General features: G+C 40.3%; 1 protein-coding gene across 2 annotated transcripts; it reads right to left on the reverse strand.

Annotated features, from left to right (window-relative positions):
* Positions 1-11: 11 nt before the first annotated feature.
* prorp (protein only RNase P catalytic subunit) lies at positions 12-18,382 on the reverse strand. Of its 2 annotated transcripts, XM_075447602.1 has the most exons (10): positions 17,577-18,382; positions 17,339-17,477; positions 16,925-17,159; positions 15,720-16,018; positions 15,350-15,397; positions 15,132-15,264; positions 5,763-5,873; positions 604-752; positions 286-484; positions 12-213 (listed from the first exon to the last, which is right to left on the reverse strand). In XM_075447602.1, exons 1-10 carry the CDS (start codon positions 18,010-18,012, stop codon positions 85-87), a joined length of 1,878 nt encoding a protein of 625 aa, XP_075303717.1. In that variant the 5' UTR covers positions 18,013-18,382; the 3' UTR covers positions 12-84. The 2 variants fall into 2 exon arrangements, with proteins under 2 accessions (XP_075303717.1, XP_075303718.1); XM_075447603.1 differs by lacking the exon at positions 15,350-15,397.
* Between the last annotated feature and the right edge of the window lie 117 nt (positions 18,383-18,499).

Genomic DNA, 18,499 nt, shown 5'->3' on the forward strand with positions numbered 1-18,499 from the left:
TTATGTGTTTTAAAAGTTTTATTCACAAGTCCACAATTACATCTCTCTCTGTTCACATAGTTTTAATCACAAAGCTTTGTGTGTTCAGCTGTTTTTCGTGACACACAACCACCGTTGTGGCACTTCATAGGTGCTCCTGTCCTCCGTGTTGTCGTAGGGAATGTGCCACGAGCCTCCTGTGGTCTGGATGATGGTGTCGTAGCTCAGGATACTCTATCAACACACGAGCAGGCGGTCACTTTTTATGCCTTTTTACTCATAACTTATCATCCACCCTCTTCTCACCTGAAATCGGACCCTCTTGCCTGCTACAACGTATCCATCCACCACCAGCTGATGACCCCTTTGCCACTTGAAGAAGAGGCGCCTGGTGGCCCCGTCTGGGAGGCAGGCTTTGTGGTCTCTCATCAGGTCCCTGCTCACAAACCGACAGTGGTTCCCAGAATGCAAAGTGGCGTACAGCAGGAAAGGGTCGTCCTCAGAACTGAGACGGACAGACAGGCAGGCGTGAGGTCGCGTCATGACAAAGGACTAATTTATGTTTTATGTGTATTCCATGAGGCTGATTTCCCAGCGTTCCCTTTCATATAACGTGACTCTCACATGTTATCGGTAAAAAAACAGTGGGCCTTCTGCTGGATAAGACTCATGTTGTGTCTGTCCCAGGATCTGGAGGGCCGCAGCATGTGTTTCCTCCCCAGCACCAGAACACTCAGGCCCTGACGCTCCAGCTCCGACACCACCGCCAACAACTGGAACACACACAGACGTACCTCAGTGCTGTCATTTGTGCTCATTTTAAAAAGAAAAATATGAACATCTAATTGCTTCAAAGCCATTCAGGCTTATTCGGATGTAATAAGCAGAAATACAGGGGTGGCCAACCCGCGGCTTCCATGCGGCTCTTACGTTCATATCAAAATTTGTGTTTGTATTGTTTTTTTTGTTTTTTTATGTGCGTGTTCGCTTCGTTTGAGTTCAATACGGCAGCGGTCTCCAACCTTTTTTGCTCCATGGACCGGTTTAATGTCAGACAATGTTTTCACAGACCGGCCTTTCAGGTGTGGCGGATAAATATTACAAAATAAAATGATATGACCAACACAGACTCTGTAGTATTTAGTAAATATAATAATAAACTTGAATCCACTGAGTACTTGTATGTAACTTTATTAGCAGCGTCCTCCTGACGTAACATCCTCTCTGCCTCCCAACGCTCTCTGGTCGCTATGGTAACGCTTAAACATGCCTTCAAAATGCAGCTTTCTTTTTCTTAGTGGTCACAGCCTCTTCTTCTGTCTCCTCATGGGAAGAAGCTTTCCAAACACGTCTGTTTTTGACTCATTTTGCTCGTTTCGTGGGTTTAATATCAGCGTCGATGCGTCACGTGACCGAGACGAGAGTTAAAGACATGGTAGGTAATCCTGTTCAGAAACACATTTTGTAATACTGGGTGAAATGGTCCGTCTATCCTGAGAGAAATCTATACAAGATGTATTTAGAAAAAGGGACGAAAATAATCAGACCTCTGTGGCAGCTGCAGGACTGAGAAAAAGCTGACCAATCCGAGATCAGCGGGACGCTGATCTCGGATTGGTCGCCTACAAAAAACCAATCAGATGCCTCTGCTTTCTGCCTACGCCCCCCTCTGCCTCCCTGCTCCATGTGTGCATGCGGTTCCACCGGCTTTGGATGAAGCACTGACGGAATGGGGAGGGGGGGGTGGAGCTTAGAGGAGTGGACACTTTCGAATCTTGCTAGCTCTCTTGCTAGCTCTCTAGGATTACCTACCATAGCTTTAAGAGTCAAGAACAGACGGATGTAACGGAGAGAATTCGGTCATTTTTCTAAATAATGTGGCTCTTTGTGGTAACACAGTAAGAAATGCGGCTCTTAGTCTCTGACCGGTTGGCCACCCCTGCAGTAATACAATCTCTAAGGGCGGTATTTCAGTACAGATCATTAAATCGCAAAGATTACACAAGTGAATTAGAATGTGCTTCGCATGTTGAGACATACAGCTTATATCACAAGTCGGGCTTTATTTGTGGTATTTTTCAAAATATAAGATGTGGTAGATAATCCTCAGAAGAATATCTGCTGATTTTATTTTTTTTTTTTTAAGTATTTTTTATGCCTTTAATGATAGGACAGTTGGAGAGAGACAGGAAGCAGGGGGCAGAGAGAGGGGGAAGACATGCAGCAAAGGGCCGCTCGGTGCGGGACTCGAACCGGGGCCAGCTGCAGCGAGGACTGTAGCCTCTGTACATGGGGCGCCTGCTCAACCCACTATGCCACCGAGCGCCCCGAATATCTGCTGATTTAATGCAACATTTTCTTACTTCTCTCAGTGTGAGCATTTGGAACCGTTTCTAAGTGTGGCTGTAATGATGCCCGAGGACGTGCATAACCCTTTAAAGAGGAGGACATACGAAGGAAAAAAGCTTTAGTTTTAGGACCAGATGTTGCAGTTCCTCATATGAATCATCTACTTGGAATTTAAGACACGAGTAGGAACGATCCTGCATCCTCACTCAGTGTGGCTGAGGAGGTCAAAGGCTTGATATTAGCAGTCAGATAACTTCAGAAATAAGCTCGATTAGCGTTAGCCTCTAAAGGCTTAAACAGAAAAAGGAGCATCGGACTAACAGTGTAGTCGATTCACGATGGAGGAATTACGACGTGATTTGGTACCTGCTGGTCGTTACGTTGCCATCTGTGGTTCCACGTTATAACAACCACGGCCGAATAAATGCGTGACCTGCGACAGTTCGTGGTTGAACTGCAGCCGAAGGAAAACGAAATGAAAGTAAAATTACCACTTACTTTGGTGTGTACTAGTGGGAGCTTCTAGGTATGCTCTCTACTATGGTAATAACAAGCTTTAAGGGTTAATGATTGTAATTTATGTCCAAATTTATGTTTATATGGTTGAGCAAAGCTGTATGACTGATTTTAAAAGAACCACAGCGTACAGAAGTGACTGAGTCCATCGCCTAACACCGACTGCTGTGAACAGAGCCGTAAAGACGAAGCTGTTGTGCTGCCTCTCTGTGGCAGTTTGATGACAGCATGTAAAAAATACTCCAATTAAGACCTCAGGAAATTGTTTCAACTTGTGAAAAAAGGTGTAGGGTATCATAGGTCTCCTTTAAAAGTCAGAAAATTGAATTTGTAGTTATGCTATTGGTGAGCCTATGAATCATACGGACACATTTAACTCAGTTAGATGGACTGCAACGGAATTTTGTAAAGTTATTTCATGTGTGATTTATCCTAATTACCACAAAAAAATAAAATTTTGTGGCTTTAACTGAAATATCATTACAACTACTGAATAAATAGCCCCTTTATTTCATACAAATATTCACGTTTCAGCGAGGATTAATCGAAAATTGGACTTTGGCTCCTTTCACTTTTCAATCAGCTTCATTATCAGGTAGAAATCTGAATTATTACAAAGCTTTGGTTGTATAATGGCGTGCCAAAACATTGATCAAAGTGTCTGTTAATGCGAATAGTTAAGAGAGAAAAAGATGGCCGGATTTGCAAAATGCACAAAGTTAAAGATAAAACACTTTTTTTCATCTCTAAATAAAGGACACATTTTTATTTCCGCACTTTGAAAATGACAAAAATGGGAAAAATAGCCCAAAGCAAAGAGTTTGGCCCCCGTTATGGTCCGTTTGTGGTAATGCCCCCTTTGGCAACCTTCACAACTTGTAAACGCTTTCTGAAGCCTGTTAAGAGTCTTTCACTTCTCGTTTGGGGGACTTTTTGCTGGTTCTTCCTGTAAAAGTCCTCTCGCTCTGAGAGATTAATGGGCCTTCTCGCATGAACTGCTCCTTTGATGTCAGTTCACAGATTTTAGATGTTAATGATGGCGGACCATGAGGGTCACGGCTAAACCTTCAGATTGCTCCTCTTGCAGTACTCTCATGTGGCTTCTGTGGCGTGTTTAGGATCTTTAAAAAGAAGCCATCTTTTTTTCTTATTCAACTTCAGTGTGATGTTTGGTTATTTATTTTAACCCATTCAGTAAAATGTTACCTGTGAGCGATCCATCGCTTGTATAACAGTTGGAGAGTTATTGTGAAACTTCTCTCTTCTAGCACGATGTGCATTGGTTCCTTGCATTAAGATAGTTCTATTTTAATAGCATCAGTTTGAAGAACTGTGAAGTTTTGAGGCTAAATTTTGTTGTGAGGAAGCGACAAAGGTTTTGTTTTGATGACATATTTCTGCAGGGCTCCACCGTCGCCTCACAGCAAGAGGGTTCCAGGTTCGAGTCCCGGCTGTGTGGAGTTTGCATGTTCTCTCCACCGTCCAAAAGCATGCATGTTAATTGTCTCGAAATTGTCCCTAGAAGTGAGTGTGAGCATGTGTGTGGTCGTTTGTCTCTCTGATGGACTGGCGACCTGTCCAGGGTGGACCTTGGAATGGATGGATGGACGGTAAAGCAGTGGAGACTCCAGACTTTTGCAGTCAAACAGAGGCTTTGATTTGTCTTTCTAGTAATCCTACAAGCAGCTCTCTAATGAACTGAAGACACTTTGCTGTCTCCCAACAGAGTTCTCCAGCTTTGCAGACAACTATTTTTACATTTTTCAGAGCTGGACAGCTGCTGAGAAGGCTACTTTGGGTTTCTTTACAACGGCTGTGACATCAACACGCTGATTAAAGGGATAGTTCGCCTCTTTTGACATGAAGCTGTATGACATCCCATATCAGCAACATCATTTATGAACATTTTCTTCCCCCCTGCTGCGTCCTGTGAGCAGAGTTCCAGCCTCGTTTTGGCGTTGACTAAAGGTAGTCCGGCCAGTTGGCTGGGGCCACAAAAATAAAGCGTTTTGCTTCTCAAAACAATATGCGTTCAAAAGAGTAATACATTTGCATCACAAAATCGTTCATCCAGAAAAAGTCAGACCTCACAATCGCTTGGCGCGAAAATGTTCATAAATAATATTGCTTGTATGGGATGTCATTCGGCTTCATGTCAAAAGAGGTGAACTATCCCTTTAAGGTCTAACATGGTGCTCCTTTTCTTTTTAATACACTCTAAACTTCTACAAAATAAGACTCTTATCTTCCTTGAACCGTTTAATCTTTAAACTTTGGCCCTTTGGACAATAAAAACAGCTTTGACTCGTCTGTTCACGCCAACAGAAATATTGACTCGGGGTGTTAAAACTTCTACTAACCCACTAAGTTCCGCATATATTCTCATATTTAACCGTAAAGCTGATCACTGATTTAATTCACGCAGGTATTTGAATAAAAACTCCTGTCAATGGTCTCGATGTAAATTTTCATGCGTTTGATTTTCATAATTTATACAGCTTTCCCACAACTACACCGGATGACAAGATATGGAAATAAGCTTATCTGTCTGTACTTTCCTGTGTTACAGCAACACAATCTATGAGAAAGATGTGAGAAACGCACACATCCTGACAGACAGACAGATGTGGGCTGGCAGACAAATAGGTCAGGTGTTGGTGAAATCAGGTATTGCCCAGTTATAAAAGCAAACATCTCACATTCAGAAAGACACACCACTGCAGGGTTTGTCATTATGAAACAGAAAAACAGAAAACCCCATGTATTGGACAGACTTGCATGTAGGAAGAAACCACTCAAATCTAGAAAACTGCGCGTATGCGTCTGCAGCACGAGCACACATAAAGACACATCTTGCAGAATATTCAACTGTTAACGAAATACATTTCGCGTGCATGAGCATCTGTGGATATTCTCACCGTCTCTGACTGCTTGCCTTTATCTTTGTTCATGTTTGCGACATTCAGCCCGTCTACGACCACATCAAAAGCCGACTTCCTCTTCACAAACACCTTGAAACGCGCCAACTCCTGAACACACACACACACACACAAAATCAGACAAAAAAGAAATCAGACATATGACAAAAAGATAACATGAGAGATGTCAGTCAGCAGAAAAGTAAATACATAGAAAGCGATTCAAATAGATAGCTTACACACCACATCACGGCTTTCATACTTAAAAAGACTCAGTGGAACGGGTAAATGTAAACAAAAAAGCTTCAAAGAGATCTAATAATAAAAATATGTGAAATAGTAGCTGTGTGAGCCTGTACAGCAGAACCGGGAGCTAATATAGCATGCTAAAGTGCTAATAAAACATGCTTATTATTAGCCATCAGACAACCAGTCTGCATTAGCATACCGATTTTTAAATAGCCAACTAACCCCTGAGATTGATGAGAATTGTTTTTAGTACAGAAGTATTCTTCCTCCTTTTAAAAGACATCAAAGACTCACTGTCATCAAAAACAGCACGACTTACCTCCAGGTATGGTGACACATTTTCATGCTAATCCAACCATATGGCTGCTGTTTGGCCTAAATTGCCTTCACTTATTCAAGATCAAACAGAAACTATTCATGTTTGGAGTCATCATGGACTTTAATTTTGCAAACAGAATGTATTACAAATAAAAGGACTGACGCCCATGTTCTCATCAGGACTAAGAAAGCAGATCACCAGATCAGATCTTTTCCTAAGAGTCTCAGTGATGATTCACTTGGGAGTTCACAAAGCACTGGACGACAGGCCCAAATTACATTTCTGCTCAGTGGTTTTTGTCCTGAGCCTCTCAGATTAACTCAGAACTAAACACAAACACGCAGCGTTTCATTTCCAAGCTGCACATATTTGGAACAAACTACCAGAAGTCGAACTGTACTCGAGATATTTTCCCTTTTAAGCACCGTAACTAACATTCCATTTTGTCTTTTGTTCCAATATAGTTTCTTGTGATTCCCCTCAATGCTTATTAAAGCTTTGTTATTTAAAGGGACTTGCCTTGAGATATTTTAGTCTTGAACCAAAGTGGTTCACCAACTGACAGGCGGGTGTTGCCCTACTGCGAGCTGAGCTGCTACTGTGGCCATAAATGACGATAAAACTGCTGAGGATGGGTGAGATATTAACTGGGTACATATCTGAGCATGTGTCCTATCTCACTGGTCATCTCGTAGTTGTAAAAGTTACTCATAACATGTTTAAACACACAAAGAGCTCACTCATTTGTAAATTACCAGCAATGGAAGCTGACCATTTAGCTGTTTGAGTACAGAAAACGTCTGCAGAGCTCTCCAACAACAGTATCAGGGCTTTGCTCCTCTTTGGAGTTGGGAAGCTAATCTGAACTCCACCCGTGAGCTCGCTTGCTTGATGGCTGGCTGGCTGGTTTTCTCTCTGGCTCATCACAGGCCTGCCAGTGAAACAAATGGTCGTGAGATGTTCCAGCTGGCAACATACACTGTTCAACAATGCAGAACTTTGTGTTCTCAAAAAGATCCAAAGGTTGTAAAACTGGATGATTTTCTTTCCTTTCTTTTCCTTTTCTTTAACAGCGTTAACGCTCTTTAGCATTATTGTTTATCACTGTATTTGCACCGTTCGGACATGCTCAATTGCACAATCTAATACTTCCTTTAAAAAGCCCCTCATACAATATGGTTCAGAAAAAAAAGCTGAAGTGAAAAGACATCTGCAGCTGTTCGGCGCCATTACAGCAGCTCTTAAAAATGCGGCAAACAGCCCTGTGATTTGTTTAAAGTTTTCCTGTGCACTGCAGGGAATAAGGAAAGCGTCATCTGCATGCAGGGGGATGTACCTCCACCTGGGAGCTCGTCTGCGTCTTCAGTACTGAGCTACAGCTTTGAACCAATAACAGGAAAGCTGTGATGAAGCTTAAACAGGCCTCAGGCACAGGAACACTGTTGGTGCTTTCGCTTTTAGATAGCAGCGATATGGAAATGGGCTGCTGTGAATTCCCCTGGACTTGAAACTTGACTCTGTGAATTATGATTAACTTTCAATCAAAATGTAAAAAAGGTTTGTAATATTCCTCCCCTGATGGAACTGCGACTGAGTTTAAACACCTGCCTGACCACGCTGATGCTCTCTGATCTGTTTCGATTGCGTAAATACACCAAACCGCCGTTCATGTTAATTAATTCTGCAACAACAAGCGGTTCGTCGTTAGAGGTTGAGATGAGGCAGATGAGTGCCTGGCAGAGGATTGCAGAAGAAAAGAGGTACCTATGCGTGTTTACGTTTTAAGAAAAAGAAACAGAAATCCCATTTATGGAGACAAAGAGGAGATTAGGGGTAGAAGAAGAAAGGAGAGAGGGATGGAGGCAAAGTCCAGTGGAATTATCCAGGGACTTTCCAGAGTTGATATCTGAAACCAGCTCATTGTGCCGCTGTGGATAATATGACTGCTTAAAACACACACACACACACACACACACACATCTGCACTTAAGCATACAAAAGCTTACAGTGCAATTTAAGCATCACATTATGTCAAACAGAATAATAGTATTCTGTACACATCTATGACGATATCACCGCTGACAGAATTAACTAACTCAGAGCTGCAGAATATAACCTTAATTAAAACCCGTCAACAGCCGATACTCAATCTTAACATAGCATCTAATGCGTAAAATTCTATTCATATTTGATAATCCAAGTGTAAGTAAAGGTATATGACATGCTGACATTATCAGCTGCATCTTTTCCTACTTTGCATTGTAGAATAATTTGCCATTAGAGCAGATTTCCAAATGTGATACAAAAGAAATAAGTTTATTAATGAGTACGTTATCACATACTTTCTATGTTCTTCACATTTTAAATGGATTTTTGGTCAATATTTGATCTAAATTACTGTAAAGGTAAGATAGAAACTCAGGCAGATTGTACTCTTTTTAATATCATATTGAGCACTACTTTTGTAAACCAGAACAGGGTTTTTTTATTCTAAACAGAAGAGAGCATCATGGGAAACCTCAATCTAATCACAAGCACATTCGAAAACAAGCGTTGATCAAAGTGCTGTACAAATTAAAGACTAAATAGGTAAAATAACAATATATATATAAAAGACTTAGGGTGATTTCAATGCCAAAGAAAGAAAAAGCCGAGCGTTAGGTCTAAATGTGATGAGACAGACAGCAGCTCCAGTAAAAAGCTGATCCCCAGTACAGCCAGATGCAGCTGGTCAGCCGACCTCAATGTGGTCTTCGGATCGTGAAAAGTTCAAATATCCAAGAGGTAAAAAAAAGAGCTAATGATGAGAACTAAAGAAATCCATCCTAAAATGAATTTGGGGCCAGTATAAGAAGCTGGTGTGTGTTTCTCAGGAGTCGAGTTGAGGAATTTTGGAAAAAGAAAGCAGAAACTGTCCGATACCAAAACACAGACTAGATGAAATAAAAGCATGAATAACTTTCCTGAAGTCAGCGAAGGACAGAAGGGGCTTAACATGTGTAAATGTAAAGGTGCTGTTTGTTTTATCTCTTCTGCAAAGAGTGCTTTAAATGTTCCACAAAAAGTACCACTTTGGTTTATTGTGTGTCATCCTTGAAATGGGTTGTACCTTTCTCTTAAAGTTGCGAATGAGCCTAATCGAAGAACATAAAAGGAAAAAAGTTTCCATTTTTTACTGATTTAAAATAAGGAAAATGTCCTGAAGAAAAACTTTGAATCAGTTCAACACGTATCACACCTTGAAAGCAACTTTTTTGTAGCAGCTAGGAGTCTTTCAGGTCGTTTTGAGAGATCGTTTTACACATTATTTTCTGTAAAAACTAATAGTTCTGTGAGGCATATGCATAGACTTTAGATAGCTGAGGGCCATCGAAAGGTAATCTGATGGGGATTTTATGGTACAATTCTTAGATCTAGCAGATCTTGCTGATATTGTAATGTTTACTTCCAGAATTTGTTGTATCTGACTGAACAATTTCCCAAATTGGGATTAATAAAGTATTTAAATATCTATCTATCTATCTATCTATCTATCTATCTATCTATCTATTCGATTACTGAGTATTTGTCATTCTTACCCCTGACGTGTTCTTTTCAATCAATTCTGTTTCAAGGTTCTTTTGGTTTATTATTTCTTAAATATTTCTTGCACTCAAAGTTTCTAATTGGATTTTTTAACAATCCTACAAGCATTTCTCTCAAAGTTTTTTAGTCTCTTCGGCCTCAGATTGCTCTACACTGCTCAGGTTTTACTCCAGCCAACATTTCCTAATCATTCATAAAGCTTTCTACATTTTTGCACGTTGCTCCTTTCCCTTTTTTTCACACTAAAATCTTACAAAACAGAAATACTAACCATGGTTAAAATGTTTGAGGCTGTTCAATTTGACTGATCATTTGGTTGTAGCATCAATGCACAGGTTGATACAGCTGAAAATGTGACTTATCTATGGATCTATCTGAGCCAAAAAATACACCATTCTTTCCTGTAAAGCTGTGACAACAGTAGTCACCATATACAAACAAAAAGACTGCTCCTCTTCTCACGCTCTGCCTCTATTCCTCCATCTGTTGCCTCATTGTTGTCTGAAGCACTCTGTTTGCCCTTAAAATGAATTTGCCTTAAATGAGGAATTGATAAACTCTTCCTCTGTCTGTCTGTCTGCTTGGCAGGAGGTCGTTACGATCCAGATTTACATGGCGCTCTACATGCTGGAAATCCCCTTAGTTTAACTAGCTATTCCACCCACAAACTCCCCCTGACTACTGAAAAACATAAAAGAGCACATGCAAAACTTGCTCTCTAGACATAAATTAAACATGGAATATTATCAGTTAGATATTGCTCGCGTTGCCAAGATTCTTTTTGGAGATTTTCCATTGAAATTTACATTTGCTTTTAGATTTATTGACACTGAAGCATAAAAAAATACAGCCAGTAAATTCCAATCTGATGAAAAGCTTGGCTCTCCACACAGACAGCGAGAGGATATGTCCTTGAAAGTGCTCAAAATGTGCTGAAGAGGGAGCAGATATAACTGAAACAGTAAAGGCCCCAAAACAGAACCTTGTGGCACACCGTGGGCAAGATAAAGAAGAGGAGCTGTACTTAGAAGCAGCCATAGACAATGATTGTTCAGAGAAATATGACGCGAACCACTCCAAAGCAAAGCCCGATATTCCCAGCCAGTATCTTAGCCTATCGAGCATAACGTGTTGGGCAACAGCATCAAAGACAGAGGTCAGCAAATCAGCAAAACAGAATATTCTTCAGCATCACTTTGCATCAAGATGCCACTGGAGACTCTAAGAAGAGCCGTTTCTGTAGAATGAGCTCTGCTAAATCTGCATTGAAAATGATCAAGAAATGCTATATTTGTCTAAAACGGCTGTAAGCTGCTTAGCTACAAACTTTTCTAAAATCTTAGCAATAAACGGTTATTTTTTTTATATGGTCAGTGGCTGCTAAAAAGAGTAACGGCAGAGATCCATTGTTCCGTCACGTCAACTTAACTCGCCGGATTGGATGCCTAGTGTCGCCGTGTTGCTGATACCGTGGGCGTGTACAGAGGGGCGTGTATACGAAGTTGTAGATAGAACATACGGTAGAATGGCTCCAGGGGAAAGTAAATAACTTGTGATTTTAACCAACCGAAGTTTCTCCCTCTAAAAATTTGACTTTTGGAGGGAAATTAATGTGTATAAATCGTCAGCAATGGAACATTATTTCATATTGCACCATGGATCTGGATCTGCGAGCGAGGAGAGCTGCTATTGTGCTGCAGCTGCTGATGCGACACAATTGCCAATCACAATTATTGATAACGTTTCATCCACTACTCCACCTCTGCCCATGAAAGAATTTGATGCACTGGATTGAACCTCTATTCCTTGATGGTCATTACTTTACTGCAAAAGTGGAGATGCTCACACAATTGCCTGATGTTTTAGGTGTGTTTATTCGCCTACAATCGTTTTGGCACAGCTATTCTGGCCACTGCTGCTGTTCATTTTGCCCGCAATAGCAATGACATGAGCAATACCCGAAACCGAGTGATGCCCTTCATTTATTTCATTCATTATTTTACTATACATAATATAACATATCTAGCTCATCACCACGAAGACAACCAGGGGAATGACCTAGCCATTTACATTAGCATACATTACTGGCCATGATGTTTGCAAGGTGTTCATGTAATTTTGTACAGTTCACACAGATGTCAACCCACCAGGGACACCCACAATCTCCGCCACCTTCCTCCATGCCTCGTCTTTTATGTTTGTATCCCTGTATGATGGCAGGGATAGATCGAACAAAACGGGGAACCCGCTAACCGCTGTAATCAAACACTCCTCCATCTTTATCATTTTTGATTTTTCTCCGCGATGCTTTCGTCACGACAAACCTATCATGACACGCCTACATGATCTACTGTCATTGGGTAACGCACTACGGCTGCCGTGGCAAATTTTCATAAACTTCGGGCGAGCCCAACATTTTGACGTGCCGCAGGTCCCCAGCTCGCCGTGCCGGAATCCCAGCATGCTTTGCGAGCACGGCGACAACGATCGGCCGGATTTCATTGAAAATGAACTGAATGCGTTGGATACGGCTTGCGTTGACTGAACAATGGACGACTAGCGTAAAGCTTTGGTTTTTAAAAACACAAACTTGACCAGATAACCAGTGAAGTGTTTATTATAGTGAGCACACAGGGACGGATAGACTTAAAGGCACTTTTTACATAGTTGAAGGTAAAAAAAAATAAAAAATAAAGAGAAATTGGGACAGCTGGTGGAAAAGGAGTAACAATATCACTAATGCTTTTCGATATGAACGCTTTAAACAGCAAATAGTGTCATTTATCTAAGGGGAAGACTTTGAAACAAGAGCAAGTCTCATTTTAACAGGACAGACTTTATCTAAAATGGATGATTATTAAAAAGTTTTGTTAGGAGATCAACATGATTATAAGGGGAAAGTGAAAATGAATTAAAAGTGTCGGAAAATGTATCAGCAGGAAAAGAGTTTAAGGTGCGTGAGCGAAACCACACGGCAAATAAAAGAGAGATAAACGAGAAAAGACAAGTTAAAAAGAATACAGTGATGTAATGTACTGAGATAAAAAGGTCCTCAGAACAAATACAGTCTATATTTAAACCCAAAGTGAAAATGAGACCCAGTGTGTGACCTTTGGTATGTGTGACGACAGACACATGCTGGGTAAAATGAAAAGAAACCATTATGACTTGTCATCCAGTGTAAATCCTAAAATGGCAAATTGTTGCTTTTTTATTTTCTGTCATCAGTCTATAAGGGCCAAAAACCTACCAGGGGGATGGCTGAGTAATTGGGGTTCTATCATCACATGTCTCTTGGACTAATTGTTCAATATTAAACTCACACAATCCCAGCGAAAAAGCAGTAAAGTCTTTTAAACAGAAGAGCAAGATCAGAACTGTGATTTTTTCTAAAATCTCTGAAATAAAGATCAGTGCAGATGGTGTTTTACTTTCACTCATCTAGAGTTAATCAAGCTGTTTCAACAGCTCATACACCGTTTCAGATCACCTCCAGCCTGCTGGATGTGGACCAATGATGCCACCTAGCAGACGTTAGCTAGAAACAGCTAGAAAGGCTAATGTAGCATGTTGCTAAAGAGAAGTTTGTTTTTTTAATATTTGCCTTAGAAAGACAATGTTTACACATTCATGATGACATGGAAATATGATTTAGCCAGTTTCTAATTTACAACTGTTTCTAGTTCACAACTGCTTTATCATTTACAGTTTTGAAAAAATGATACTTTAGTTTAAACTGAACATAGCTTTAGCCTAAAAATGTATTCACAAAGAAAGCAAACTGTATCTATAGGTTCTTTTTTAATGTTCAATGGAAAATAAGCATAAATCAGTTTATATTGGTCGATATCAACATGTGCACTTTAAATACATTTTTTTCTTCCAATTTTTAATTTCTAAATTAAATAGAAATGATGAAAGATGCCTTTTTACATTAGATGCTGCAAACAAAACCTCTTTAGCCTATTTGCTGGTTCTTTTTATTTTTACTAGCTTCCATAACTAGTCTTCTTTCAGACTAGTGGACAGAAAACATCCAAAATACCCAGTGTTTTTATTTCTATGGGATAACCTATTTGTATATTACAAGCGCTGCGCCAAGATTTCAAGTGTAGATAGGCCAGAATTATTTTGTCTGGACTTTGTAATAACAGAACTTAAAATAGTTGATAAAACCTCCATTAACCTCTGTGACTCCAAGTATGCTTAAAGAAATACTGTCCTGAAAAATAGACTGCAAGATGAGCTAGACTGACTTGTAACAAGAGAGCAAGCAGCCTACTACCCTGTTAATTCATCAACTTTTCTCAGAACAAAAATATGTGTTTTTGTTTTCATAATCACAAATATTTCCTGCATGGCATTGAGACAGTGACTTGTGAGAGCAAACACTTTTGCATGCTCTCAGTTTTTTTTCTCTAATCACACCCTGTCAGACTCTGTGTTGATAAGCTGATGGGATTAGTGTGCCCTGGTCAAACGTGTCTTGTCTCATTTTCTATAATTACTGTAATTGTCAACAGCCCTCAGATTAGCTCTGATGTTTTCTTAATCATAAAAAAAAAATGTTCCCATGTTTCCAATCCAGGAATTTCCCTTCCCCGCCTCTCAAAATATTTCGAAATCGGCATGTGACAGTGAATATTTTTAGCTGTAGACAACAATCTGACATAGATCATCAGGTAATATTTATATTTTTGATCATCATCGTGTCAACTGTAAAATGTTATACTGCACATGTTATATTCTCAAAATGATTGATTCAGGAGTGTTTAAACTTATCCAGGTTTCCAGTTTGTTTCCTGTTTTATAATCATTGTTACAGAGGGTTCGTTCATATATCATCCATAGCCTGATTTATAAGATATATGTGGTTAAAATTTAGGTTTTCATGAATGTGGACAGCATTTTCTGATCTATGCTGTGTTAAAAAAGAGATCTCTGTAAAACTTTTAGTTATAAGTTGTAAAAATAAAGTAAGCAGAACCTTAATTACATTCAGATTTCCTTATTTAAAAAGGCCATACCTCATTTTTTTTATGTCTAAACAGAATTTTAGACAACCGTTCCACTGCTGATCTGTCTGGCTGAACTTTTGATTGTGATAAACAAATTCTTCATTCAATCACCTGTTCATTTTTAAACTAGGGCATAAACAAAACCTCACGCCTCAGGTAATGAAGCATCTCCTTTCAAAATGTGTGCATGTGTGTTACCTCTGGAGTGGTCTTGTTGAAAACATCTCGCCCCTGAATTATATCAGCCATCACTCTGTCTTTGAGCTCTTGATACTCCCCCTCAGTCAGCTGAATGGATTCCAGTTCAGACCCACAACACCTACACACTCCCCTAAACACACAAACACAATCACATACGTAAAGTACACGTAGTATCTCAAAGTATCTACGTAAAAACCAGAGAGTCGAATCATTACTTTGGGTTTGCGCTGGTCATGATTCCTGTCCATTTCTGTCCTGTGAGACTGAATCCAGGAAGGAGGAAGCAGAGATTAAAGAGATGAAAGACAAAGGAAGCCATGAATACTTCATACAGCAGGAGAAGAAAATGTTTCCAGAAAAGAAGTCAGACTGTGATACAGCTGTAAAGGATAAAATGCAAAAAAAAGGCCTCATCAAGGTTTTATTTACTGACCTTTTTGTGTAAAAGTAGCTCTTTCAAGTTCAACTAGCCATCCAATAATGTGGATGCTTGCATAATAATACAAGTAACACATTATATTTTATCATGATGCTCATCCATTCTCAGCTTTCCACCTAAACTTCTGTGTCTTTATCCCTTTATACCTTTCAAACCAGGTCTTGATGCTGGTGGCAACATTGTGTGGGGGGTAGATCTGGTTGTTCCTCATGTGCAGCAGAATCCCCAGCAGCCTCTCCTGCTGTTCGGCCTCACACATGACCGCATCTTCCACATCCTCCTCAGTCTTCTTCGCTCCTTTAAACAGAATGTCCCAGGTCTCCACGTGTGGGCTCAGGCCCTTTTCCATTAATTCATCATAAAGTTCCCAGGCAGTGGTCATCTCACCGTTCAGGACTGCCGCTGCGATGACGTCGCCATAGTTGCGTGGTGATGGGGTAAAAACCTTATTTGGATGACAACAGAAATTCATATGATATGTGATGATATAAAGAAAGCACAACCCCAATTCCAACAAAGCTGGAACGCAGTAAATGTAAATGTAAATAGAATGCTATGATTTATAAATCTAATGAACCAATATGTTATTCACAATAGAAAATAGAAAACATTTCAGGTGTTAAAAGTGAAACATTTTACTTTTTCATCTAAAATGTTATGGCTCATCTTGAATTTGATGGCAGCAACACGTCTCAAAAAAGTTGGGAGGGAGCAACAAGAGGCTGGAAAAGTAAGTCAGGGCTTCTGACAAGAAAGTAGAGGAACGTGTTGCAACTTATTAGGGTAATTGGCAACAGGTCAGTGACATGACTTGGTATAAAAAGAGCACCTCAAAGAGTCAGAGTCTCTCACAAGTAAAGATGAACAATAAATTTCCTAAAAATCATGTAAAATAACGTTCTAATCTAAACATAATATCATCCAAAGATTCAGAGAATCTGGAGACGTATCTTTGAACAGGGACACGGCTGAACATCAGTCCTGGATGTCTGTGACCTTCAGGCCCACATGCAGCTCTGAATTAAAAACAGACCTGATTCTGTCCTGGAAATCCCTGCATGGGCTCAGGAACACTTCCAGAAATCAGTGTCTGTGTCTGGTCTCCTCAGTTCCAGATGTTTTTAAAAGAAGAGGGGACACTACACAGTGGGAAACATGGACCTGTCCCACCTGTGTTGCTGCCATCAAACTCAAGATAAACTGATATTTGTCATGAAAACGATTGCATTAGGCTTTTATTTACATTTTACACAGCGACACCGAACCTTTTAGGAATCGAGGTTCCATATACGCTAGACTAACTGTTTTATTAAATGTATTTTCTTTTTGAATAAGTGAATTAACTGTTCACCTTTTTGACGTCTTGCAGAATGCTGAGAGCTTCCTTCCATCGCGCCGTCCGGCTGAAGGACTTAATAAAAAGACTGGAGGCTCCTGTGTCCAAAGAAGGGAAATTTCCCAGCATGATGTTGTAGACATCAAACACCTCTGCATCGTGGCTGCCACTCACAATCAGCGTTAGATATCGTAGTAGCAGCTCATAAGACAGCGTGCCCGTTTCAGTGGCTACAAAAGTCAGCAGGGATCTGTGACAGAGAAACTACATGTTTATATGTACATTCTTTGTTAAGGCCTTTCACTTGATGTACATATTCATATTCTAAAATTACCACATAAAATTTGAATGTTCCTCGTCTAATAAAAGGAAATCTGAACATCAACCATGAATCAATAAATGTGACGTGTGCGCTGATGCTCCTCTTACTTAGCGATATCCAGGTCTGCTCCAGAGCTGAACAACGCACTCATCATCCGGGTGTCAAATCGCTCCTGATTTCCCAGAGACTCTTTCAGCTTCTTCCACTCAGCAGGAGTGAGTGGCCGGTCAGGAGGCTCCAACTTTCCTGTGAAACACATGTGCTTTAGTGCAGGAAACTCAAACGATCGAGTGCTGTTAAATCAGAAGATTTATCTGAACTCCCATTGTAAACAAAACCATGTACCTGATCTTCTAGTTGTCCTGAGTTCAGGCTCTTCCTCGTGCTGCTCCTCACTCTCAGAGACTAGCGATGCCTTCCTCTTCAGCAGATCGGCCGTCCTCTTTGCTGTCCCGGCAGCAAACACAGATTTGGTAAAAGAAGGCTTCTGCTGATAAGTAGACCTCTTATTCCTTCCATCCGCTGCATCATCCCAGAACTCTTTCCTGCCCTGTCTGATGGCACCTTGTCCACCAGGCTGTTGAGTGTTCCTTTTGTCCGTCTGTCTGCCTCCCAGGTTTTGGTTTGTATCTCTTGTGCACAGAAAGCGTGCTGAAGATGGCAGCTGCGGTGGCTGCCATAGACAAGTCTTTACTGTGAAAAAAGCTGGACGTTCTTGGTGAAAGAAAGGCTGTAAGGGCTTTAAAAATACTCTGACTTTTGACAACAAGGGAGAGCCCATATTAGGATGTTTAACCTCTGGGCTTGTAAGATATGTGTGTGAATAATTTAATACTAAGCCTCTAATTCACATCAGCTATACAGCTCCAATAATCCTTCACGTAGATTCTTTAGAATAGATAGAGAAACTTTTATTTCCTGAACCAACTAATCGCAAAAGGCACATTCTGTTACTTACATGACTCAATAACCTGACAATGACAGTGGTAACGTAAAGCAATAGTTCTTTACTTAAAGCGAGGTATCACCCTCATGTTGGCTCTGCAGAACTTTTTAATTATAGTTACCTAATCATAAACGCCATTTCGACAACATTTCCAAACCGAACTACTACTTCGGTTTCTGTGCAGCTTCAGCTGAAGGAAGGCATGACTACTGGTCGCACATCAAAACACGTCATCAATACCAGACTAATTTGATGTGTAATAATTTCAAAACAAAAGCGGAAAAGCAACAAAATCTCCTTGGTTTTTGGGATGTTTGCCCAT

This window comes from Odontesthes bonariensis, chromosome 17 (genome assembly GCF_027942865.1).
Source record: "Odontesthes bonariensis isolate fOdoBon6 chromosome 17, fOdoBon6.hap1, whole genome shotgun sequence".
Lineage (NCBI taxonomy): Eukaryota > Metazoa > Chordata > Actinopteri > Atheriniformes > Atherinopsidae > Odontesthes > Odontesthes bonariensis.